General features: G+C 31.3%; 1 protein-coding gene across 2 annotated transcripts in view; it reads right to left on the reverse strand.

Moving 5' to 3' along the window:
• LOC118188987 (uncharacterized) overlaps positions 1 to 27,326 on the reverse strand; it is a 116,171-nt gene that overhangs the window by 20,742 nt on the left and 68,103 nt on the right. For both annotated transcript variants that reach the window (XM_085823953.1, XM_085823954.1), the window contains 7 exons: positions 21,290 to 21,394; positions 21,126 to 21,200; positions 19,290 to 19,340; positions 19,113 to 19,171; positions 11,317 to 11,487; positions 6,091 to 6,292; positions 2,962 to 3,008 (listed from right to left, as the gene is read on the reverse strand). In XM_085823953.1, coding sequence (XP_085680079.1) covers positions 2,962 to 3,008; positions 6,091 to 6,292; positions 11,317 to 11,487; positions 19,113 to 19,171; positions 19,290 to 19,340; positions 21,126 to 21,200; positions 21,290 to 21,394 — 710 coding nt within the window. The remainder of the gene's footprint in view (positions 1 to 2,961; positions 3,009 to 6,090; positions 6,293 to 11,316; positions 11,488 to 19,112; positions 19,172 to 19,289; positions 19,341 to 21,125; positions 21,201 to 21,289; positions 21,395 to 27,326) is intronic.

A 27,326-nucleotide genomic window follows, 5' to 3' on the forward strand; every position in this document is an offset into this window, starting at 1 on the left:
AGAAATCAGCCACCGAGGAATCATTTCAAATGTTTACCGAGGCTTATGGAGATGAAACTTTGTATCATACATGTGTGCTTGAATGGCATAAGCAGTTTTCAAGGGGAAGGGACAATATAGAAGTTGATGGACGTGCTGGGCAGCACATTCATCATGATTGAATGGGTTCCCAGTGGTCAGACTGATAACCAATACTACTACATTGAAGTACTAAAAAGACTGTGAAAAAATTAGTAGAAAAATGGCCAGAGTTGTGGACTGATGGATGGTTGTTGCACCAGGACAATTCACCTGCTCACACGGCCCTATCTGTCACGCAGTTTCTAATCAGCAAAAACATAACTGTGATGGGGCATCCTCCTTATTCACCTGATTTGGCTCCACAAAATGTTTTGTTTTATTTCTTAAAGTTAAATATTACTTGAAGGGAACCAATTTTACCTCAGATGAAGAGGTTCAAGCAAAAACGGAGAATCTCCGGAACAACCTTCCAAAAACCTTCTTCTAAAACTGTTACCAGCAAGGGCAGCACTGAATGCAGAAGTGTGTGAATGCTGAAGAGATGCACTACTTTTAAGGTGATAATGTCACGGAGAACTGATTCTGTAAGTACAATGATTTATTGGACCAGTCCTTTTTTTTTTTTTTTTTTTTTTGTCACATCTTGTATACATTTTATGTGCTTAATCCAGTACAAAACAACACAGTGAAGACAGATTTATTGCTAAGAGCATATGGTATTTTCTGCTGATTATGCATGCATAGCATTATGTGAATCATATTAAGATATAAGTTGACTGAATATATAACAAATAATTTAGCTTTAATCTAATGAAAAATATGTATGCCTAGTGAACTTTCAATGTATCTAACACATTTAATACCAAATTCATAAAATTACGAAGCCCCTCAAAGAATTTTATTTTGTAAAACTTTTAAAACAACTACCTTTTCCAGGGGTAATTCCACTTCAAACAAAATGGGGGGGGGAACATTAAATGCTGAATGTGACAGGAACCATTACTTAACACATCAGACATTATTATTTAACAAAACAGCTAAATCACATGGACAGCATAAACAGCATTTTTTAAAGGATTGTTTGTTACATGCCACTATGTGGCATGTTTTCGCATTTACTAATACTAGATTATTAAATATTGGAATAAAATTGCACAAAGCCACAAAACATTTTTTTGCATAACTGAATGCAATAAGGAATGGAAAGGACTGCATACTGTACATAAAAAAGTACATTTAACGAGTCAAACTTATTTGCAAATAAATTTAGGTATTCATTATGGACCCCATTTTTTTTTAAGCACCAAGTTGGCACTAAGATTATCGCCAAATCCGTATTTACTTCTCCCATACACAGTGCAGTGCTGCCAAGTTTTTTCAACTGTTTTTAACTGGCATCAAACACGTTTTTCTTTATCCCTGTCCATTTTTTCCATTTTGTTTATGAGCATCTGTTGGTGGATCAACAAAATGAAATTTATGGTTCATAGTAAAATGTCTCTAACCTATTTTTTCCAGTTTTTTCGATTGTGTATGCTCAGCAACAGTCTCAGCAAATTGCCCTCTTCTACATGGTCATCAATTTCTGCTGAGTGCAGTTGCCTGAATGAAAAACAATTCAAGAGTTTCTTGGCATAGCTTACCAATTATAGCATACTGCAGAAAAACACAATTGGCTTTGTTTAATCCCTGTGCACACAGACTTTTGTTTGCATCCACAATGCTTTTAGAGCCACATATTTGATTATTTGGTAATCAAATTAGATTACACCTCTCTTATAAAACTGTTCTAGTCAACAGTTGTATATTCGTAAAGGCCAAGTTATTTGTTATCATTTAATTGACATCAATTCTACTGAACATTAAATAAAATTGCTGTGCTATTATAAACAGCTTTCAATAATATTGCTTTGTTTAGTTTAATGATCGTTTTTCCATAATTGAATGCAAAGTAAAATACACCTTTTTTTGAAAAAATGTATAATATCCTCCTTACTTTGTGGCAAAATCAAAATTTTTAATGGTTTTTTTTTTTTTTTTTTTTTTTTTTTTAAAGGAAATATATTAACATGTGGAATATTGAAAGCTCTTATCATGATTAAAGAATTATGAGCGAATGTGATTTAATAATACTTATGTGAAAAATACAACAACATGTATTTTATATAGAGCTGTTTTTATCAGGAGCAAACTATAAACAATTATAGTTAGGAGCACCTGGCATATGATGATTCGCATTGGCAGTTTATTGACAATCTTGGTTCCATTTACAAAATAGGTACCATAATAATAAGAGAGTACCTAAGTTTATTCACAGTTTAATTATATTTAATCTATTTTTGCTTTGAAATCATCTTTATTGCTAGTGCATAAAGTCTGTAGCTTTACAATGGAATGTTACTATCACAGTTTAACGAAATTTCAAAGAAATTTTAAGTTTTGAATAAATACTTCATCCACAGATCGAATGATCTTCCCTATACAAGTTTAAAAGCCAACTGACGTGTTCTACAAATATTTCAAAACTTAGATTTGCTATAAAGGTCAAATTTTCATAATATTTTAACAGCTGGTACAAAGTGATTAATAATATCCATCTTTTGATGAATCTGCAAAAGTCATTTGCTTTCGTTTCATTCTCTTGTCAAAAATTTCATTGAGTTTTGAAAATATTTTTTAAAAAATTATAAGTAAAGATAAAGATATATAAATAAATGCAAATGACATATAAACATGAACTTCTAAACAAAGAACTAACTAAACATAGCAAAAAGGTATGGAACAATAACCAGGCTTTTCCAAATACTGCAAACGAAATGCTAATAATGGATTTTTACTGCAAATGGTATTCTTTAAAATGTCACATTATAAATTATATAATAATTTAAATTATCATTACATTATTTTATATGCTGTCTGAAAAGGAATAAATATACTCACCCTGAAAGAGAAAAAACTTTGGCATGATAATCAAAATCATGTTCCATCTATTAAAAGCAATTTTAAATTACTAAAATATTAAATACAAGAATATTTAAGAAATGTAACACATAAATGTAGTAGGCTCATCGCACACATTGCAAAGACTGCATGAAATGTTCCTCAGCGCCTACTGTTTATTTGGCCTGTATACATCTGTACAGTAAACCTTCAACTATACAATACTTGTAATACAGGCATAAAGAAGAAAACACAATATCTCCTTTTTGTCTGTTAAACTCTTTTAAAAATAATTGTAAATGAAATTTGCTCAATATTATCTACATTTTGAAAATAAATTTCAACTTTAAGTTATTTGCAAAAATTTTAATTCAATTCTAAAGTGATGTTTTTGCGGCATTAACATAAATTTAAATGTTTGGAACTCCCTTTCTAAAAAATATTTTGGGACATATTTAAAAGAAATTATGGTACTTCTTACTATAAGACTGAATCACTATTCAACTGAGATATCTTGCCTCTTATCGCTACATGTTACATCTTGGTTGATTAATGATTCAGTAATGATCAGTTTTGAGGGCTGCAATAATAAGGAAGTATAGTTATAGAAGTTATAGGGATTTTTGGAATTAAAAATATTTTAAGTTTAAATTACACAATAAATGAGCACCCAAAATCAGCTTTTGATATTAAACATAAACTACAGGCAACAAACTAAATATTTATATAAACAAATTTAACAAACACTGCAGGAATGAAATGTATTACAGACAAATTGTTTATTAATATATCTCATAAAAAGCTTACATATCTGCATATTCTTACAGAAATAAATGTTCAACCACACATAATCAATAAAAAATAGTTAAAACATGTAAAATGTGCACAAGTGACAGGATATAAGATATAACAAATGAAAACTTAAAAATTATTTTACATCTGTATAGTAGCAAAACTCAGGGGAACATAAAATGAAGATACATTTTCCTTTACTGACAGATTAGATTAGGTTATTTGGATATTGCAAAGCAAACACAAAGTCTTATTTGCCTAAGGGAAGGGATGCCTTTATTGATTTTTTTCTGAAAGAAACTAGCTCATATTTATATTATACATGGGAAAAACATTCATTCAGGCAGCACTAGGCTTGATCAACTAACCAGTATTCAGCAGTTTTAACACTTAATCACTGGTAGGGCTTCGATACAAATATTTAGTTCAATAATCTATAAATTTATTTCATGAAATTTGACAAGGACTTCACAGAAAGATGTTTACAAAAAAAAAATGTTGTAACTAAAAAAGTGCTCACATGAAATTAAGACAGATATTTGCACTATTTACATTATAAGTCTTAACTGAAGATCATTTATAATCAGACGAATTATTTCTTTTTTAATTAGCATAGTCAACAACATCTTGAAAGTAGGTTTTATTAAGCCAGTGAATGAATTTTGTTAAGCCATCATTCTTTAATAATAGTGAACTCGGCAGCAATTTCTCTTAATAAATCAATCAGTAATGCCATTTAAATGAATTCTAATCAAACAAGAGCTGTAGTTTCATTTTATAACTAAAGTTTTTTAAAAAGTGCTATTAATGGAATACTTACAAAACATGATTATATAAAACAACCTACACTGTCACATACAATCTACAAAATATTGGATAGTAGGAAAAATACCAATCAAAAGAACTTTACTAGTAATTAATGCTCAATTATAACTTAATTTTTTATATAATTTCTGAAATCACTAACACTTTAACAACTTTTACTTTTGCATATATGCAGATAATTGCATTCCAGCCATGGGAACAACTGGATAATAAAATTTCTTTTATCAAAGTTTTTATTTTATAACTTCTTATCTTTCATTTATTACCAATTTTGTTCACTTTGTATAATTTTAAAAGGCATATATATATAACATTTTGTGCTACGACGCAATACATATTGACTAATAAACTAACTTCAGAACTAATATACTAAAAATTACTTTTTGCAAGAATTGAAAAAATTTAAATGGGTTTAAACAAAGTTAAAATACACAAAAATTTAAAAAACTATTCTTCTATTATAGACAAAAAAATTTGGAAAAATTATTATTCTATTATCTATGATAACCTTCTACATTACGATTAGAACATTAAGAGGAAAAATCAAGCTAAAATATTTATATTTAGTATATGTATTTATATATCCAAAAATAATCAGAATGACAATACACAAAAACATTTCATAATTACAGTTTATACTGCTAACTTAAGGATTTTCTATCCCTATCTGTTAAGTGGTATCAGTCTGAATGCAGAGGTTTGTATGCACTGATGCTGATTTTTGTGTGATTTTGCTTACAGCAGCCTACAATTTTTACAACATATGACCATAAAGAACAAATTCATGAGACTGAATCTGTGAAATTTTGTTTCTTGTTGAGCAAAACTGCAGATGAGACTACTGTTACAGCTTAGGAAGCCTTTGAAGATGATGCTTTGTCATCTATGAGTTTTCAATTAAAAAATGGTCAAATGTAAAAATGCATGATTGCTAAGACATAGCCATCCAGTGATGAGCAAAAATGAAGAAAATACTGAAAAAATGCTCCTGAAAAAAATGAAGGTTTTCAAAAGACCAATGACCAGATTTCTGAAGAAACTCTGTGCGTCCAACAATTTTTTAAGAATAACAACATAGTGGTTCTATTTCATGTTATTCTATTTCATTGGATCTTGATCAGTATTGACTTTTTTTTTCTGTTTTTATCAATAAAGTCCTCAGAAAATCAATGTACTAATGTGAATGAGGCACAAAAAAAGATGTTGCATGCCTCGAATAATATTCTGCATCAACAGTTCCAGAACTATTCCTCTATTTCCAGTAGTGGGCAAAACATTGATATAAGTGTATTACTGTTGGCAGAGAACACTCTGAAAGGTATTAAAATATATTAATGCAAAATAAATTAATTATTTAAAAGTAATTTCAGTTACTTTTCTATACTTCCTCATATGTTTTAGAAAAATATTACCTTCCACGCAGAAATGTTTAAAGAAACAATACGTACAAAAAAAATGCATAAATAATGTTGAAATAACCAAGAAACATCAAATGAAATATTATTTTCATACCTGATAACCATATTCAATCAAAACACAATTCAAGGGTAACAAATTTCGAAGTTGCTCAGAATTCTGTTGAATGCTGCTGCAACACAAATATATTATGGCAGAGGAAGGCAATAACAACAAATCCCATATTATTTTTGGATTCTTGGTGTGAAAGAGCTCATTTATCACAATTTTTGATAAGTTGGGGCCTACTTGAATTTCGCTGCAGAGATAAAAAGCATACATTCTGTTTTAAAGCACAGTAATAAAAATTCATTATTATCTATTATATTTTAATATAAAATCAGTAATATCAGAGAAGAATGAATTGAATACACACAGCTTATAATTTATTTTACATTAAAATTTTTAACAAGTATCATGAAACCAAACAGCAATGATTGAACATGTGTTAAATATGATAGAATTTCTACTTCTTCATTCCCCACAAACTCATTTTGATAGTTCAATGATCTATTCTCAAACTACAGGTTTAGTGATCTATTGGGCCATATAAAAAGTCTCCACGGTTTTTTGCTACATTCTTGAACAAAAATTTTCTTTATTGAAAATCAATTTTAATCAAGTACATATTGACTATTATTATTTATGACCTACTCCCATTTTCCAGGCAGTTACATAATCCCATTGGTATAGAACTTCTGTGATTTATCGTCGAAAAACTTGGCCAAGTGATTTTCAACAGTGCTTCAGTCGGCCAATTTTTTTACCATCAAGAGAGTTTTGCAGAGACTGAAAGAAATGGCTGTCAGATGGTGCAAGGTCCAGGCTATACAGTGGATGCATCAAAGCTTCCCAACCAAGTTCTGTCAACTTGTTCCAAGTCATTAAAAATGTGTGTGGCCACGTATTGTCATAAGGGAGTTATTGATGGAACATAACTCCTTTTCTGTTGGCCAATTCTGGTCACTCTTTCTGGATTGCTTCATACAAATGGTTGAGTTGTGCACAGCACAGGGCTGAATCGATGGTTTTGACAGGCTGCAGCAGCTTATAGTGGACAATTCCTTTCCAGTCCCACCAAATACTCACCATATCCTTGTTTAGCAACAATCCAGGCTTTGAAGTAGTTTGTAGAGGGTCACCAGCCTTTGACCATGATCGCTTGAATTTGATATTCTCATATTTCACCCATTTTTCATTGCCTGTAATGATTCGCTTCATGTGGCACTCAAACATCGAGCTTCTTTTTGTAGCCTGCTCTTTTCAAATGATTTCAAACTGTCATGTGGTTGATGTTGAGTGCCTTCACTATTTCCTGACAGCTTGTGTGCCGATCTTGCTCCACCAATGGCAAAATTTCTTCGACTTTTCCAGTGACTGATCGACCAGAGCATTTTTGACATCAAAACTTTTGGAATGGAATCGATTCTGAACCAAACCACTCCTGGGTCCTTTGTTCACATACAACATTCTCAGTGTACAATTTCACAAATTATTCTGCATGTTTTTGCAGCATTTTTACCATTTTTATAGTAAAATAGCATCACATAGCATATTTCTTCAGATATTTCATTCATTTTCAAATCAACATAACTTTTTAGTTTCGAGCAACGAATTAGAAAACTATCTTCACAAACAATGGAAGCTGAATGTCACCTTTTAAGAACATGTTCATTTGAGACAATCAGGTGATTGTTGCTGTATATATCAGCATCAACACCATCTAAAAACCAAAAAAAAAAAATTAGTTGTGGAATATTTATTAATTTTTCCTTTCCAGAAGTAGGAATTTTCTATTTAGTAGAAAATTTGAATCTCTGGTGGCTTACTTAACCATTTTTATAGTAAAATAGCATCACATAGCAAATTTCTTTAGATATTTCATTCATTTTCAAATCAACATAACTTTTTAGTTTCGAGCAACGAATTAGAAAACTATCTTCACAAACAATGGAAGCCGAATGTCACCTTTTAAGAACATGTTCATTTGAGACAATCAGGTGATTTTTGCTGTATATATCGGCATCAACACCATCTAAAAACCAAAAAAGATTAGCTGTGGAATATTTATTAATTTTTCCTTTCCAGAAGTAGGAATTTTCTATTTAGTAGAAAATTTGAATCTCTGGTGGCTTACTTAGTGTATATCAAACCACACTATCAACAAACACTATAAATTTCCATAAGAATTCAGATTCCATACAAGTTCCTTTAGATCCTTTTGTTAACAGAAGAAAAATTAATATATGGTTAAACTTAAGGAAACAGTGAGTAATTTTGTAACTAACAGGGCTGTGGAGTCGGTAGGGAAAATGACTGACTCCGACTCCTGAAATTTTAATGACTCCGACTCTGATTCCTTCATATATATGTAAACATATAAACATGGGTGCAGCTTATTTTTTTAATATAAAAGAAATAGTAGATGCTACAGATAAAAATTGATGCATAGCAAATTTTTTACATTAATTAGCATTTATTATGAAATGGAAAAACAGGCATTTGTAACTTCTAAGAAAAAGTAAAACTTCAGCAGGTTCTTCTTTGTTGGAGGACCACAGATCCGATTTGATAAACTTCAGAATTGAGAAGAGTCTTTCCACACTGATAGGAAGAAGAGCCATTACTGTTATGACTACTTCCTTTAACTTTTAAGGATAGATTTTTGTAAGTTCTAAAAGAGGTGTCTTGCAAGAGCAATCATATTTATCTATTTCTTCAAAGGCCGTGTATAAATCTTGTTTGTATTTTTTCATTTTTATATCGAAAGACTCTTGGTTCTTTATTTTCATTCGCTTTGGCTTAGCCTTTTCAATATTATCCAAAAATATTTCTCAAACTCTAATTCATTACTGGAAGAAGATGATAGAGACTTAATTGCAATGTCTGCAGTTTGACTGTCCTGATTCAAATTCTCCAATTGTTCTGAGAATAATTTCATTCTTAATGAAAGTTCATAGATGGCTTTCTTTGCCTTTTTAATTTGTTTGTCATCCAAGAAAATTCAGTGTTTCAGATCTAAATATATTGAACCCAGGAAGATCTCATTGTGTAGCAAACTAGTTTCTCTTTTCTTCATTGAAGAAATGATTCCTTCTGCAATAAACCCTCCATTTCAGAAAGAACAAACTTCAGATTCTTCCATTCTCACCTCCTGTCAGTTCTTCAGATTGCAACTTTTTTGTGGCTATATACGGTATAGAAAGAAGAGTTTCCAATTCTGCAAGATCATTCCATAGTCTTTCTGTTAGTGAAACATTAAGGTTACCTACATCTAACATTCTCGTCTCCTGTTAATTCTTCAGATTCTAGCTTTTTTGTGGCTATATACGGTGTTGAAAGAAGGATTTCCAGTTCTGCAAGATCATTCCACAGTCTTTCTGTTAGTGAAATGTGAGGGCTATTTACATTTTCTGAAAAAGTTCTTAATCCTAACAACTGCTATATTATCAAATATGTTCTTCTCCATTGTGTTGTGCCTTTTCCTGCTCGCTTCCAAAGAATGGCATTAATTTTTGGGAGTTCTTGCTGCTTACCTCAATTCACCAATGAGATTAGTAACTAAATGAATCAGTTTAATCAATAATGGCAAATATCACATCCATCCTGCCTTCTTATATTTATTTACTAATATGTCAATAAAATAGAAAATAACTATTTATTAATGTATATAGTCCATAAATAAAAATAATAACTCAGTTTGCCATTAAATTTGTTTTTTTCAATTCACTTTAATTTCATTTCAAATTCAAACTGTCCAACAAAAACTGGAGTCGGAGTCGACGTGTTTTTTAGTGACTCCAACTCCAACTCCTTTTACCCAAAAATCTACCCGACTCCGATTCTGACTCCACGACTCCGACTCCACAGCCCTGGTAACTAAGAGAAAAACAGAACAACAGCATATAACCAAGTATGATTATATTTTATAACTGAGTTTTGATTTTACACCAAGAAGGGCAAGTAGTCCAATTATCAGGTATTTATTTTGGAGCAAGAGACTTGAAAAATGTACAACACTCTCATCAAGATTCAAATGCCAGACCACCCGATTGCCAGGAAAACTTGCTTCCAATTGCACTATGAAAACATGCAGTAAAGAGAGAGAAAATAGCTTACATTTGCCCCCCTCCCCTCTTAAAGGGCAACTGGAGAGGAGGGGATCCAATCACCAAATTCTGGTGGTGACAAAATTTTATCCATCACGTCTTTAGTTTGGCCACCATTGTAAAAAAACTTCTTTTTTTCCCAAGCAAAAGATGTGAAAATGTTCAATAACTTTAACAATATTCAAACTCTAGATCTCCCGATTGCTAGCTAGATGTGCTTCTACCCAAAAGACATGCAATATGGATGGAGGAAATACTTTGTGTAAAATTGTCGCATTTCTTAGGATTGATATCCAAATGTAAAGCAGATTGAAAAGAAAATCTTTACTGCAATATAATCTAGCGGTGAATTCTAATGCTTCTCTGACTTTTAAACTGTTTTTATGACAGAGTTTTTTGATAATTTTTGTTATGTCCCATTCACTTACTGAAATGGGATATTCCAAAGAATAGTTAAATAAAAGTGTGCTATTTTCAATATGGTATCGGTTGGCAGAATTCATAAATACTTTTTTTATGCTCAGCAATTCTTAATAATAATGTTTTAGATGTTAAACCATTATATTGAGTTTTTGTGTTTGTATCATCCCACCAGATAAAACAATGCACAAATCTGATGTTAGTTATCCAATTTGATATCCAGTTTGTATATTCTTAACAATTTCCAAATGTATGGACTTAATGTTATGGCAAATTAGTTTCCAAACCTTTTGAAAATTGGAATGATGCATGGATAATGGGATAGTAGAAGAATTCTTTTAATGAATATATATATATATATATATATATATATACTAGTAGGTATGTGTTGTTAGGTAAGCAGATGTGTCGTCTGTGAAAGCTCCTAATTTACTAATATTCAAATAAGATTTTAGTGTGTCAATTTAAAATAATCAATTCTCCTATTTTAAATTTTATTTTACTCTGGGTGCCTTTTGATTCTTAAAATGATGATTATACTAACTATAGGCATTGCAATTCAATTTCAACAACCTGGTCAATAATCTAAAAATATTTAAGTGATTCTGCCAAGCTACAAAATGGCAAAACATCAGCAAATAGCTGAAGCATTACTCAAGCTGCCTTTAAAAAAATATTTCGTGTATCAGAAAATGTCAAATAAATTTGCAAACTTATCTAATATTTAATACAAACTGTTATATTATTTACTTACTTTGAGGAAAACAAAGGCATGAGATGATCAACAGCTCCCTTTATAATTTCTTTAATATTCAAGTAACTAACATCAGTAGATAAACTAACATCAGCAGATATACCAACATCAACAGCAGGTATTACATTAATGTAATGTTGTTGACAAAAGCTAGCTATATCTATTAAATCCCTAAAAAATAAAAGAAAATAAAATAAAATATATCTATTAAATCAAAAAAAAATTTCTTTGGTTACATATTAACATAATCATTTTAAATTAGATCAAAATGTATTTACTTTACATTTTGAAAATTATTTGTCTACCACAATTCTTGCTTTTATTTTGTATTCAGGATAACCATAAAACATTAATTATTACATAAAAATAATAATGTATACATATTAAAATGTTCATTAGAAAAGAAAGAAAAATTTTTTAAAGGAAACAAGAGTGTATCAATGGAAATCAAGCAGCAATAAATGATTGAAATTACATATAAGAAAGACAGAGCTATAAGCAAAAACAATATTAATGAAATATTAAACACATAAATTCATAAAAAAATTATCACATATTTTCCAAGTGAATTGTCATTATTTTGAAATTAAATAGATTTAAAAAGAAATCAATGCATTAAATATAATTCAAATGGGTCGCAAAATAAAATAATAAATATAATCAAATAAAGTGTAATAAAAAGCTATTTTAAAAGTTATTTTACAGATTATAAAAACAAGCATTTTAAAACTACATTTCCTTGGTTGTCATTTCTATAATTTCTTTCCATTGTGTCTATGTATTTGAACTCCTTTCAAATCTCTTAAAAGCATCACAAAATTGGCTATTTGATATTTATGAGGTTGATCCCTCTGATCTACTCTAAACTTGGCAAAAGCATTTCCTAAGGATAAATAACTGTTATATTATTAATGAAATAATTTTGAATCCTTCCCTCTGAAAATGACCATCATTTCAGAAAATATGATTAAATAATAGAGTTGAACATCATGAACAGCCATTTTTCCTAAGGCAACAATCTGCACATGAAACCAGAATCATGTGCAACCACAAGTGCTAGTATCTTATGTGTACGTGGTCATGCTAAAGACCTTTTTGTTCCTTTAAATTGAGCAAATGAAAGTGAAAAATTATAAGTTACACATATTTTTTCAACAAAATGGGGTGTACCACTTTACTTTTTGAATCATATGCAAGATGAGTTGAATCATTGATTTCCAGGATGGTATAAAGGCAAAAATAAACACATTCCAAGGCTAACAAAATATCTTTCACACTTCCTTTAAAGCTTTATCAAACATGATATTTACAACGAAAGAATCACATCAAAGAGAGAATCAGAACAGCAAACATTCTTACCAGAATATGAAATGAAACTTACTACTACTGTGGTATGTCATACTTTTTAATGCAATGATTCTCACCTTTTTGGCGTCATGTACCTATTTCACCACTGCTAGATGATCATTAATCCCCTTTCCAAAATTCAAAAAATACATAAATATTTGCTTAAATTTATATTATTTTTAATGTGTTTTATAATAAAAAGCACAGAAAAAATTGAAAAGTGCTAAAACTTGATTGAGGCAGTTTCAACACATTGCTTTCAAATAGCTGAATTTGTAGATTAAAATTAAAAGATAAATTTATTACATTTTGCTAAATGGCAACAGTCCTTCACTCTGGAGATAAAAATGTTTTATTTCAAACACTGTTTCTCCTTCTCATATCAAAGCACAGAGTTAGTTAAATAAAAATTCATTACATCTGTACAAAATGTGAAATAAGTCAATAACAAATTCAAGCTTGAGGCTTTGAGGTGCCCATGTTCAGGTTAAGAACTACATGTTTTAAAAATTCAGTACCTTTAAGTGCCATAGTTTTTGCAGAATCAGAGGATTGGATTGGATTGTTCAATTATGGCAAAGCACACGAGGGCTATCTGCCAGAAGGGAAGGATGCCTTCGTGGAAGACTTTCTAAGACAGAATCAAAGGAACATACATACAGATTCCTCATCATTTTTTAAATAATACATCACAATAACATTTGGTGGCAATTATTTGAAAAGTGATTCGGACACAAAAGTGATATGGACAGTGAGTTTCAAGACCAATAACACTTCTGTTGCTAAAAAGGGAAAACGGAACAGATATTTAAAAAACATTTTTTTAAAAAGTTGCAGTAATTTCAGCAATTTTAACTTAAAACACACCAAATGTTGCTTGCGTTATTTTCTTAAGGTGGTTTTCCTTTGGTAAATAAGCCCAAAGCTGAAAACCTATTAGCTATGTATGATGAAACAATCATGATTGAAAGATTTAAAAAATGCTTATTAAATTCCATAAGTGCAGACTTAAAATTTATCAGAGATTTATTTTAAATCCTATTTAAAAGTTCACTGCAAGTCGAAATTATTTATATGAGTATTAGATACCTACAATAAAAAAGTAGCCAATGGAGAATTTCTATATGAGCTTCAGAGCTTATACACAGAAAAAAATTAATTTGGTAAAATTTAAGTCCAGTGAGGTCACAGTGCCAATGAAATAACTAAAAGTCAGCTGAGTTCCCTGAGCTCATTGCGAATCACTAGTACATGACACAGAAAATTATACAGCTGATGCAAACCAACACCACAAAAGCATATGATGTTCATAAAGATATGAAAATGATTTCAACTGAAATTTGAATGTGTTATTCCTATAGACTTCAATAGTTAAAGTGATCAGAATGTGCATCAAATAAGCAAACCCCTACAACAGGACAGAGTCAACACCAGTTTTCGCATATACTAACAGTATACATCCATCCATGCAGTATCCTCAATATGAAAACTTATCTGCTCAGAAAATAAAACTGTAAAAAATCACACAAGTTCCCACCCTGTTCTATTCCTGAAAACTGAACGGGCTGACTGCAAAAAAGTTTTTCTCACTTTTCTTCCCACGTAAACTTTTTTTTTTTCACTTTTTTTCCCAAGTAGGACAAAAAGCAAATTGCATCTAAGCAGAAAATTTTGTCAAAAAGAGATATTTTGATGAACAGGGTCAGAAGAACTGTCAACATGTTTTGTGCATTGTTTCTTTTAAGCAGCTAATTTTTTGACTGACCTTTCTATAAAATATCTACATGAAAGCAGTCTCCCCTATAAGCAATTAGCCATAGTGTACTTTCCCACAGTAAACTAAACCAATTCAATCTGTTTAACCAACCACCTATGCCAGAGCAAGTATTCTATCTAATGACAATGCTCTCTTGTCTGGATTAGGCTCATTATTTGATACTGTAGTGACACATATAATACCCATAATGAAAACTAACAAACTGCAGTATATGCGATGCAAGTTGCACTATACATTGATTGGTAGCTTACTGAACAGGTATGCAAATATGATACAAATGCTTTTCTTCTTTTGATGATAACCATCAGTCTCGTGTGCACAATCCCATTCTTACGACCTTCTACTTTTTTCATGTATCACTAACAATCACCATGAAATTAAACACCTCTAGTATACTTTTGCTCATTAGTTAGAGAAGCCCAAAAGTTTCATCATCTTGGACACAGAAAACTTCTACAATCTGAGAAGTCAAGCATGATAAATCTTGCATGCAAGCCACAGTTATCATATCTACAATGAAATATGGCAACTAAGACATATAATCACGATGTCACATATATGTTATTTGGTTTATGACTTTTCTATAGCAGAAAAAGCCATACACTTGAAAATAAAGATATACTGAATATTTTGACACTTCAATTTACTAACTAAATTTTAAATGCAAAGTTAAAATTATTTTGTTTTCTTAAATGAATATTAACTGATATCAAGTTATGTTTACAAGGAAAATTTCTTTTATTTATTTTTTTTTTTTTAATTTATTTATTTACTGGGCACTTTACTCAATAGCCATTAAGCCTTGTGCCATTATAAGGGCCAGAAGTGGTGGCCATTTCATTATGTAAGCACCTAATAGGTGGCCACCACTACCTCTTATGAAGGAACGGAGAGTTACAACCATGCCTTCTCCAGGATTTGATCCCATGCCCATCGCTACGACAGTCAGTGTAGCCTTTTTATAAACACAATCACATTCATGAAACGAAATAAATTATAGCATTTTTTAGAATATATGCTTTATATTGTTGAAATGCCAGTCAATTTGTATAGAATGGAATTGTACAATAAATCTGTCATTTTGCACAATTTAGAATAGCATTGAAAAAATTTAAGAAATAGTTTTTCTCTCTCTCTCTCTTTTTTTTTTTTTTTTTTTTTTTTTTTCCGTTTTTATCTGAGAGCCAAGTTATTATTTACACAAAATTTGCTTCTGTGGATAATAGTAAAATAGTATACATATTACTTACTATAAACCTCCCAACTGCAATTTCTTGATTGCTTTGTGGATAACTAACTGGGATACAGCGTGCAAATTGCTATGAACACACATAATGAGGTGAGCAAACTGCTAAGGACATGAAGTTATGATATATCGAAGTAGACAAGTGTTTACGTTAACAATGAACTTAACAAAAGTGTACTTGGAATTTATCAAAAGTGTTATGTTGCAAATTTAATTATATTAATATTTGTTTTATATATCATTTTTTTAAAGTATTTTTATTTGTACTCATGTATATTTTAATATGGCATATTCTTAAATTGTTAAAGCCTTATTTAGCTAGTAGTTCTTGAAATTGTAGTGTAACAAAGACAGGAGACGATTGCGAGGAAACACCTGGTTTATGGCTTACTAAGAATGGAAGCAGTTACGGTGTTGTCGTTTTCTTCGCTAGTGGCCTTTTTACTAATGGCGCTGAAACGAAAATCGGCTTTCCCATTCTCACTTGCTCTCGCTTAGTTATAGTTGCAATTTTTTCCTTCAAGACAGTGGGGGTTGTTTTAAGCTTAGCTAATCGGATTCTCTTATCACCTAGTTTCCGCTTGTTAGCTGGCGGGGTCCACCTTACTTCCCACATTATGAGTACAGATGGTCAGGACTGCATTGTCTGGTTTGCCTTGTTGATTCGTTGTGGGGGTGTAATTTTCTCAGTTAAATATAAAGTAAAATTCTGGGATTAGTGAGATTTAATTTTATGATTTTTTTGGTAAGCCTATGAAATTTCCAGGGGCGGAGAGACTGAGTTTACCTTCGGAGCCTGCACAATGTAAGAAATGAAGTCTTAGTCTTGAATTCTGATTCTGATTCTGATTTTTGAGCTATACGAAAAAGGGAAAAAAAGAGTGGGGGGGGCTTGATCCCTTGCGGGTTTTGCTCTTGTCAGCACCGTAAACCAGCGGGCTGCGGTTATGGATTTACAGCATTTAGCAGATGATAATTTGCATTGAAAAAGGGCACTAGAGCTCATCACAAAAATTTATAGCATCGTCGTTTCTCTATTATAGTTTTCCAAGAATTGTAAACAAATATTCTATAGGTGATGCTGATAGCAGGGGGTTTTCCTGTTTATCCTGCCCAATGCCTTTCCAGTTTGGGTCCTTTCAAGGCATTTTTCCTGGTTTATTGAAGCATTCCTGATAAAGAATGTTCCTGAGTACTACTTTAGAGATTGATTGTTAGTGAATATACCTGGCACTTGGAAGTTCAGATCGACGTATAGTTATTACTATAAGGTACCTGTGGTTCCTGACACATAAACATTCCACACAAAAATATGTTCCTGAAGAACGAACTTTTTCCTGATCGGGCAGTTAATTTTACAAAAGGACTTCCCCCTTTCCCAGAAATTCTTGTGTAGAATGGACTTCAATGCACGAGAGTTAGTTTAGAAACTGTAATCAAGGTGTTGGCTCAAGGAAATAGACTTCAACCATGAGAAAAATTGGACACTTCCCACAAGATTATATGTTCCAGAAAATCTGTGAGAGATTTTAAAATTTGTCGACCTCTCTATCTTTTCAAATTACTTAGAAGAAAAACATTTGTTTTATATGTGTAAATTACCAAGTGATTAAAATATTTTGAATAACGACCAGTTAATTTAAAGTCTGTAAATGAAAGTTTTCTAGCTTGGTTTTACCAGCTTAATTAAGTGAGCTATTGAATGTCAAAAATAGTAAACTTACAAATTAATATGAGTATGTTAATTTTGGAATGCAATATATGTTATTTTTCATCTTAAGGTTTATTAATAAGCTGTAATTGTGTGTGACAGTATGTGTTACTTTTTATAGTAAAACAGCTGGTAGGATTACTGATCAGTTATCCAATATTTAGTAATATAATATTATTCAAGAAAATGAATAAATGTAAGTGTTTAAAATTTAATTGCATTCTTTTTTCCTTGTGTGTATATTTTTTGGGTGGTCAGTCATGTCTCTCCATTTGTTTGAGCCGGGAGGCTTTTAAGAAACAAGGAGCTTTTATTGAATTTGGTGTTATTGATTTTCCTTTTTTTACTTAGGTTTTCTCACAACACAAGCCTAAAATTTAATTTGTACTACCACTATACGATTGTTCTTATGATGAATTTGATTTTTTTTTTTTTTTTTTTTAGTTAATGTGTCCGCCACCTAGCGAGTTTAAGGTTTAAGGTGTAAAGTTTTAGAGTTTAAAAACCCGTAACTTTCATTTATTTAACAAAAGTTAACTTAGAATCCAATTGATATGAGCATAGAATAATCTGCACATCATCATAAACTTTGGGCTACGGAACTATCAACTGCCTGAATTGATGTGAATGGCCTACTCTGTGGATAACTGCAACAATAGTACAGACACACATCATTAACTATGTAACTGATAAGAACATGAAGTTATGACATATTGAAGTAGACATAGGTTTAGAGACTGGTTAATATATAAGTTCCGCTCTCCACAGCATAGATCCTATCCATGACAATATAACGTTAAATTGATTTTATATTTAATTTTCATAAGGATTATTATGTAACAATTATTATAAAGATGACATTGTCAATTTAGCACTGTAACATTACTATCACTGATTCAATGAATGCTGCTGGCAGTGGATGGTAGATTCTTTTCCATTGCATGGGCATAATTCTGATGGGTACAGAACCTAACATCAGAAGTCCATGCGACGGCATTTTGGTCAATAACCAACATACTGGCTATTAGTGCCCATTCTGAGAAAAATTTTCAAAATCTGTGCTATTTGAATGGCGGTCTTAGATTATCAAACTAATCCCCCCTGTATTGCATTTGTTCTCTTGATTAAGTTTAAAAGCATCATTTTGAAAGAAGTCAGTTTGGATATTTTCACAGATGAAGGTTATTTTCACAAGTATTTTCAATTTCACTTGAGAAATATTTCAATTTTACATCTAAGAAGCCTGTCGGACACAAATTTGCATACAGTATTTGCAACTTTGAATCATTTATTGTTCAATTTCAAAATATAACAGGTATGCATTTTAAATAATTTGAGAAATTTAAAACCAAAATCAAGAGAACAAATGCAATACAGGGGGATTAGTTTAAAATATTAGCATCTTTTTAATACTAGCTCAATTATACAAATGTTTTTAAATATCTACCTGAAAGCCATATTTATTATATATATTTCAGTTAAACATTCAAAAATTATAATAAGATAATTTATCACTTATCCTCAAAGTTTATGTTATAAGAAAATATATTTGCTTAGTTTTTGCATTCAAAGGGCATTCAACCTTCACATTATATAATTGCCTTTATTTTAAATGCTTGTTAAATGCATAGTAAGCTTTCATTTGGAAATTCACGTATTAATACCAAACTCTACTAAAGAGAGTCTGGTTGAAAGCTTAATAACTTATAACTTACCTATTAGAGAAAGGCAATTTATTCTCAGCATTCAGTTCATACCTGAAATAACAGTGCAGCTGAAATACAAACATATAATCAGAACTATGCAGGCATTATAACACAATAGACTATCCTCAAAAGCAATTATTATGTATGCATAAAAAAAACTTATGCAAATGTTTCTTTCAGGCTTACTTGTCTTATCTTGAAAGATGACATAATTTTCAAATATCCTTTCAAAGTATCCTAAATGGAATTTTTAAAATTTTAATATTATCCTTTGTCACAAAAATTAAACAAATAACAATGCTGAAACTCTAATTTGGTTTGGTTTATGTGATTATGGCAAAGCATTCAGGACTACTGCCTAAGGGAAGGGATGCCTTTATGGAGGACTTTCTAATGGAAACGGGCTCATATACACATTACAGATGGGGAAAACCACAAAAATGACATACTGAAACTCTGATTGGAATTATATTAAATGTACATAGGTGATGTTAAGAAGTAAGCATCTTTCTTGCATTTTAATCAGTTTAAAAACTGTTTAAAATCACTTTACTAATAGCCTACCACTGGCCGAGTGGTTAAAACTGTGAACAATCATAATTCAACCTAGGTTCAAATCCTGAATTTATGTCTTTTCCACATTTACTGTAAAATTAAGCCAGTTTCCTTCAGAAAGCCTTCTATAAAGGCCTCCCTCCCTTGCATAGACACTGCTTGCATATTTCACCTTAATCAATTAATTAACCAACCACTTTATTAACGTTCACATTTACATAAAAAACTAACATGAGAAATAATAATACAAGCAATGACAAAAATTCTAGTTTGTGCTGAAAATACCTATAGAGGAAAATGTTTATATTGTCCCAAGAAATACTAAAAGAAAAATTTTTTTGCATTCCACTAATTTACTAAAATGTTACCATTCTAATTTAATTTTAAAATAGAAGTTATTATACAATTAGTTTCTTTTAATACTGCATGGGCCAAACACAACAATATTCTTATTTTAACCCGAGCATTATGACCGGCTTTATCTGTTCATAAGAAGTTTTGCTACTTAACATATATTAGCTTATAATTTAAGATATTTTGCTTTCTTACTTTCTTTAATAATATAAATATCATCTTAAGGAATGTAAGTTTATGAAAATACGGACTAAAATAAGTAATTAATAACTCAATTAATAAATGCTGTTTAAATACGAGTCTTCATGACAGATCTAAAATCCTGTACCACTCAGAGGGTTAAAATGCTCTTTTGAAAACTAAATGCATGACTTCATTTAAAAAATATGTTATTATATCTCAAATTCACTTTATATTATTATTATTATATAAAATTTATATTAAACACACTTTATCTCAAGCTATATTTGTATAATTTAATTTTCTCATAATCTCATAAAATAATTTTCATATACCAAGCTAATAAATGCAAGGCCATCTTTTATGTAAAAACACTTTTTTCCTTTTGAAAGATTCTTAAACCTGCTTATGTTTCAAAACAGATGATAATCCAGTTGAGAAAGTATTTTTTATTCAGTGTCAAAAGATGCTTTAATGCACTGCACATTTTCAGTCTTCCCTACTGATTTAAAGTAAACAGGTGCTTGGTATTACACTTATGGACATAACTTCTAAAAGTTTTAGCGTTCATAATGAATTGTTTTCCTCATTCCCACAGAAAAATGTAGCTCTTCCACAAGTTTAATACACCATGTAATAACAGTACATACAGTTTTCTTATACACATAATTAATAGTATGAGATAGGATCTCAGTATCTGAGAAAAAATATACATCAAAACTAATTAATGGGCTTGTATAAAACCAAAGCAAAGATCTTACAATAAGTGTTTATCGCCACTTAATTGCACTATTTGGTGACAGCTTTTATTTGTTGAAAAGGTCTATGGGAAAATATTTAAGTACCACTAGGTCATACTAATGTTAAGAAATTATTAATAAAATGATAGATAACAAAAGAAATTTATTTTAAATAATATACAAGTATGCTCACCACTGATGGTTTTCTAGCACCACAAGAAAAGTCTAATAATACACCTCTGTGCTGAAGATGAGGCCAGTCATGGATCTAAAAATCAGCAAGGTTATTTTCAGAAGTGTAGTTACTTGCAAAATTTGCATTGCATAAAACAGCAAAAGAAGCAAAAGAAAACTCACATAAAGTGATGGAAGACTGCCATCTTCAACATACAAGTTAAAAAGCTGTTCTAATGTACATAATGCATAATGCAAGCCCCATACATCTGAAGATAAAACTCGAATCTAAAATAAAAAATTTTAAATGATTGAAATATTATATATACAAAAGTAAAACATTGATTTTATGACTTTCTATTAATATATTTTTGTACAAGAATTTTTTTAAATAAATATATTTATACATGAACACATTACTATGAATGTATGAAGATGTCAGCTGTAATTTACAGATGTCAGAAGAATAAGAGAATATTAAATAAAAAATTTACACACTTTTTTAATGATTTTAACAAAATGTATCTAAAACCCTACATAATTTATTATGTATTCTTTTCCTAACATTTTTGTAAGTAAATAATGCTGCTTAAAAGACAACAAAATACTATTTATTCATCGATGATCACCTTAGTCTAATTTATTATGCATGCATGTAGTCTGCTTTTGAATAAATGCCAAACTAAGCATGAGAAAGGAATAGCATAAATAAGTGATTTGAAACCTATTTTATCAAGCATTAGCTGTAGTTCCAAAGTCTTCACTACCACCCATGGCCCGACAGCCCAGGCTGGACCAATGCCTTCTGAACTAGACTCTTCCAACCACCTATAATAGCAGATAAACTCCTCCAATTCTTAGATTTAAGGACTAAACAACCCTTCTCTACAGCATCTATCCGTTGAAGTCTTCTTCTTCTTGTGTTACTTGGTCTAACCAAAAATATTTCTTTTAGTATATTACTGTCATTCATACAGATAACATGCCTAGCCCAATTGGAGAGGCTTATTTTAAAGTAATAAACAACATCTGCTCTTTGAACACTCAGTGTAATTCATTGTTGCATCATTTATGCCAGACACCATTTTTCTGAATTCCCTCAAGACATTACATTAAAAAGTATTCAAGATCTGTTCCTCCTACGTGATCATGGTGTTAATTTTACCAATTTTATACATTTTAATGAAATATCAAAATCATGCATTGCTTTTAACAATTTCTTACAGTCAACGGAATCCATATACTGCTTTTTAGTCAATAAATAAGATATGCAGATCAACAGTAAATTCATATGATTTCTTCGTGATTTTTCCAAGGCCAAAGATGTGGTCCACGGTGAATTTACCTGCACAGAATCCATATTGATAACCACCAACAATTATATTTACATAAGTAACAAGTCTCTTGTATAGTAAATTGAAGAAAGCTTTCTGGTAAGTACACATTAAATGTATCCTTCTGTCATTTTCACAAACCAAAGAATCTCCTTTTTTGTAGACTGAGCATACAATACCTATGAGCCAATTCTCTGGCATCTCACTCAATCAAATATTTTGAATAATTATATGGAAAAATTTTGCCCTTGGTCCTCCTTATTTGAGAAGCTCTCCCTATGTGAGACAGATTCCAGGTGCTTTGCAGTTTTTAAGCTCTTGACAGTAGATACTGTTTCTTGCAAACTTGGTAGTGCCAATTCTCTGCAATCGACCAAGATTTCTTCCTCTGTAATGTCAAAAGAATTAGAATTTTCACTAATTTTTAATAAGTCTTCAAAATGCTTGACCAATCTTTCAAAAATTTGAGTTTTACTAAAAATATCACCTGTTTTATTTCTATAAAAATTGACTCTCAGTTTAAAGTCTTTTTGACAATAGCTGACTTCCTGATAGAATACATGGCACTCATTGGTCTTCTTCAGGTATTCAACTTATTTAAATCTATTTTCTTCAAAAGCTCTTCTCTTAGCTCTAAAAATCTTCTTTTCTTTTTCCATGCCCCACAGTATTCCTCTGCCATATTTCTAGTACTATGTTACAGTGTTCCTTCGTATGCAGCATGTTTTTATTCATTTATGAGCCTACATTCTTCAGCACACCAAAGTCTACTCTTCCCTCAAGCTGTAAAGCCCAAAATTACACTTGTAGTATCAGATACAGTTGTTCTAAACCTAAGTCATAGGTCTTTAAGATTACAGGTGTCCATTTTCACTTCTGAGATACTCCTCTCCAATATCTCTCTATGAGTTCTAGTCACTTCTTCCTCTTTAATTTGAAGTCTTCATGTATGATATACAGTACAAAGTCCGTAATCCGGACTCGTCGGGACTTCGGCGATTCCAGATTAAGGGTTCTTCCAGATTATAGATCATCAATTTAAATCTGGTAAGATGGCATGCAGAAATTATACAATTAAAAATATGAAACTGCAATTTATGAAATAAAGAGCAATTATGATCTAAAGGGTATCAAAATTTACAAAAAAAAAAAAAAAAAAAGCTTAATATTTATTTGTTTACCTTATTAAACATCAATGTAAGTTGTTTAAGTTGCTTCATTTTTTGTGCTAAACGCGTAAGCGTAAACATTAAATGTGCATGCATAACATTAAACATGCATGCATAACATTAAACGTGCATGCATAAAGCATACAAAAAAAAGTTTGTGGCTTTGAGGTCTGGATAATGGACATCCTGATTACAGATTTTGTACTGTAATAAACAATCACATTAAGAAATTACACCAACTGTTATTTTATATAACAGTTCGCAAAAATTTTGTAGAGAGATTTCTCATATGAAAATAATTTAGAAGAGAATAATTAGTAAGAATTAGTAAAGAATTTTTTTAATTTTCTTCATAGCTAAACTTACTCCCCCCCCCTTAAACTACAGTACTACATTTTGCCTATGTCAGTACAATGGTTAAATGACCCAGTTACAGAGAAAACACTGTAAAAATTATCTGATAGCATTTAAACCTGTATTTTGATTACTAAATCTGTTTTTCATAATAAAAAGGATAATTATTCTCTTCGCTCTCAGCATTTCCTATATGCTATGCTTCAGTTTGTCTCTGAGGAGACCACTGTATAAAATAGGGCATGGGAGTGAAGTGTTACTGGTGGCCCACACAACATATTTAATATATTGAAATAGACTGTTTTATTTGAAACTTTAAAAATGATGTCAAGATGCACTGAAACTTAAAATTGAATTGAATATCTTGAGTATTAACCTTTTTCATTTTAAAATATTATTTATTATTTCATTCTATGAATATCTTAAAATGCACATTTAGAACTTAGAAATGTTTCACACAGAGCTTAAAATATAGTATATAAATATGACAATAGCATACAATAAGCTTGGATATTTAAAATTGCATGTTTTTTACTTCATTATTCTATAAAAATAATTAAATATGCAAATATAATCATTATTACTAATGTTGCAATCTCATTTTTAAATTTCATTTTAATTATAAATATTGTAATTTTATATTAGAAAAAATAACATTTAACATATGCAAGAATCCAATAATGTCGACAAAAAGCACGTTTTTTAGAAATTATTTTTTCCTGTTAAGCTTAATTACAAAATTCACTCAGGAAAATGGTGACATTCAGCACTGTGTGCCTTAGTGCATTTTGCAAATAAAGTCATATGCCCATGGGGGATTTCATTCTCACTGCAACAGAAGTGAAGAGGTTAAGACATATTAAGATTATAATTGAAAATATATTTTTTGGATTGATTAATGTCTTCATTTATTAGAATTGCAAAACTATGAGCCTGTTAGCATTAGTAATTAATACACCATAATGTTCTTCCTATTTTTTGTGTAACAAAAATCAAGTGACAAAATATGACATCCAATCAAATTGATGTCATCAATTTTTAGCAGAAATTAAATTATAAATTAATTTTATTTGATAACAAATAATATGATTGATATAATAATAATATACACTCTGTCACAAAAAAAATATATGCACACAGGAGGAAACGAATTACTATCACAAAACAAAACATGTATGTAGTGTACATGGAGATAAATTATTACAAACTCAGAATAAAAGATCATTTTATTAAGAAGTTATGGCATGAAAATTGTTACAAACCAGTGTAAGTAGTACAGCCACCTCTGGCAGCTATACAAGCAAGAAACACGGCAAGGCATCAAATCAAGTAGGTCACCTATGACTCGTTGTGGAAGATCATGCCATAATATTTGTAACTGGGCAGTTAATTCACCAGTATTCTGGGACAGCTTCAGTTGCCTTCAAACCATGTCCTAAACGTGCTCTATTGGCAAGAGGTCTGATAATCTGGCAGGCCACGTGAGTATGGCACCTGGGTGACTTGATAGCATATGCGGTACAGCTGGCAATAAAATGTTGTCCACGTAACTGCAAGCCATCATAGTGTCTTGAAAGGTGACTAGAGGTGATCGTGTGTCACAACAAATCACTCCCCACACTGTCACACCTTGTGTAATTGTCGTATGCCACTCAACAAAAAATGCCATATCAAACTGCTAGCCTGGCCATGCGTGTGCATTAGTCATCAGCACTGAGACTGAATCAGGATTCATCGCTGAGGATCACACGTCTCCAGTTGGTCACACTCCAGCTTGCCTGAGTTTGGCAAAAATCCATTCGGCATTGTCTATGATGTGTGGTCAGAGGTAGTCATCTTAATGGATGTAAACAGCATATATCAGCATCAGCCAATCATCTCTGAATGGTTTCCCTTGATGCCAGGAAGTGGTAAATGGCATCGAATCGATGCTAGCAATGTTGTTGGTGTGGTAGTGGCCCCTCTTATGACTGCATGATCCCTGCGCTCCTTTGTGTTCCTGGGACGTCCTGACCTTCTGCGATGGTAGACTATCCCTTCTGTGATCCGCTGTCGCCAACCCTGAGCAACTACCATATCACCTTAACCAAGGTGGCAGCTGATACACCTGTTCAAGCAACATGCTTCTCTGAGGCCTACTATTCGCTCCTTCTCAAAGTCTGACAACTATTCGTACTGCCACCGGTTACATCTCGGAGGCATCTCTAGTCACAATACCATCCATTCAAGTCAACAGATTCATTTGAATAACCCTATGGCACAAGCATTCATGCTTTTAAACTCTCTCAGCTGCTCATCTCATATACACATAGCGTGTCTATCCTTGTCTTACTGGCATCTCTTGCCAGACTACATTCCTGTTGAGTTTCATGATTGTGGCTCAATTTCTTCTGAGTGCATATATATTTTTGTGACAAAGTGTATATTTTATATATAGAGAGAGAGCTACAAATATAGATATAAATATAGATAATATTTGATCTGATTTAGCAATTGATTAGTGACGTCTTTTTAGTCTAAAGATATTTTAACGGAGAACATGAAAACAAAATTAAAACATTTTTGCGGTATAATTTTGAAAAAATAAGAGGTTAACCCCTTGGCCTACACGATATCTGCCAATTGCACAAGCTATAGTAAACAAGAAAGGTCAGTCATGCGCTGTGCCACTCAACTGTACAGTCGTGTACCCTAACTGCCGCAAAATATACACTTTTCATGACATATATACTTCAGTGTAACGAAAGGAATTGTAAAATAATAAACAATGTTTAGGTCAAATAGTAATTTTAAGACGTCTGGGGTGTAATCATAATCAATTGATCAGTTGACAAAAATAATTGCATGATGGGTATGATGGGTACAAGAGTTTGGCATGATGGGATAAGAGTTTTTAATTCTTTATGCAAAATTATATTTGAAACTCATGAACATAACAAAGCTTTATGGGGAACTAAAGTAACAGATCATCCAGTTTTGTCAGAAACAACTGAAAACACCAAAATACTGATGTTACAATCAAAAGAAAAATATTCGATGTAGAATAACTGCAATTGTTTCTTTTAATAATAATACACGACATTTTATGCACAAATTCCTCCCCACAAGTCAGCAGACTCGTGGCTTTTGTTTATGACACAAATTCTTTACCATGAGCCAAACTCATGGCTTTTGTTTATGACACACGTTCTTTACCACGAGTCAGACCCGTGGCTTTTGTTTATGGCACAAATTCTTTACCACAAATCAGACTTGTGGTTATAGGCCAAAGGGTTAAGAGTAATATGATATGAAAAAAAACAACACATTTCTGTGGACCGAATTAATAGCAGAAATTTATCTTGAACAATTTGCACCGAAAAA

The sequence above is a fragment of the Stegodyphus dumicola genome, chromosome 9 (assembly GCF_044657685.1).
Source record: "Stegodyphus dumicola isolate Sdum_Otavi_A_Nest chromosome 9, ASM4465768v1".
NCBI classification, from domain to species: Eukaryota; Metazoa; Arthropoda; class Arachnida; order Araneae; family Eresidae; genus Stegodyphus; species Stegodyphus dumicola.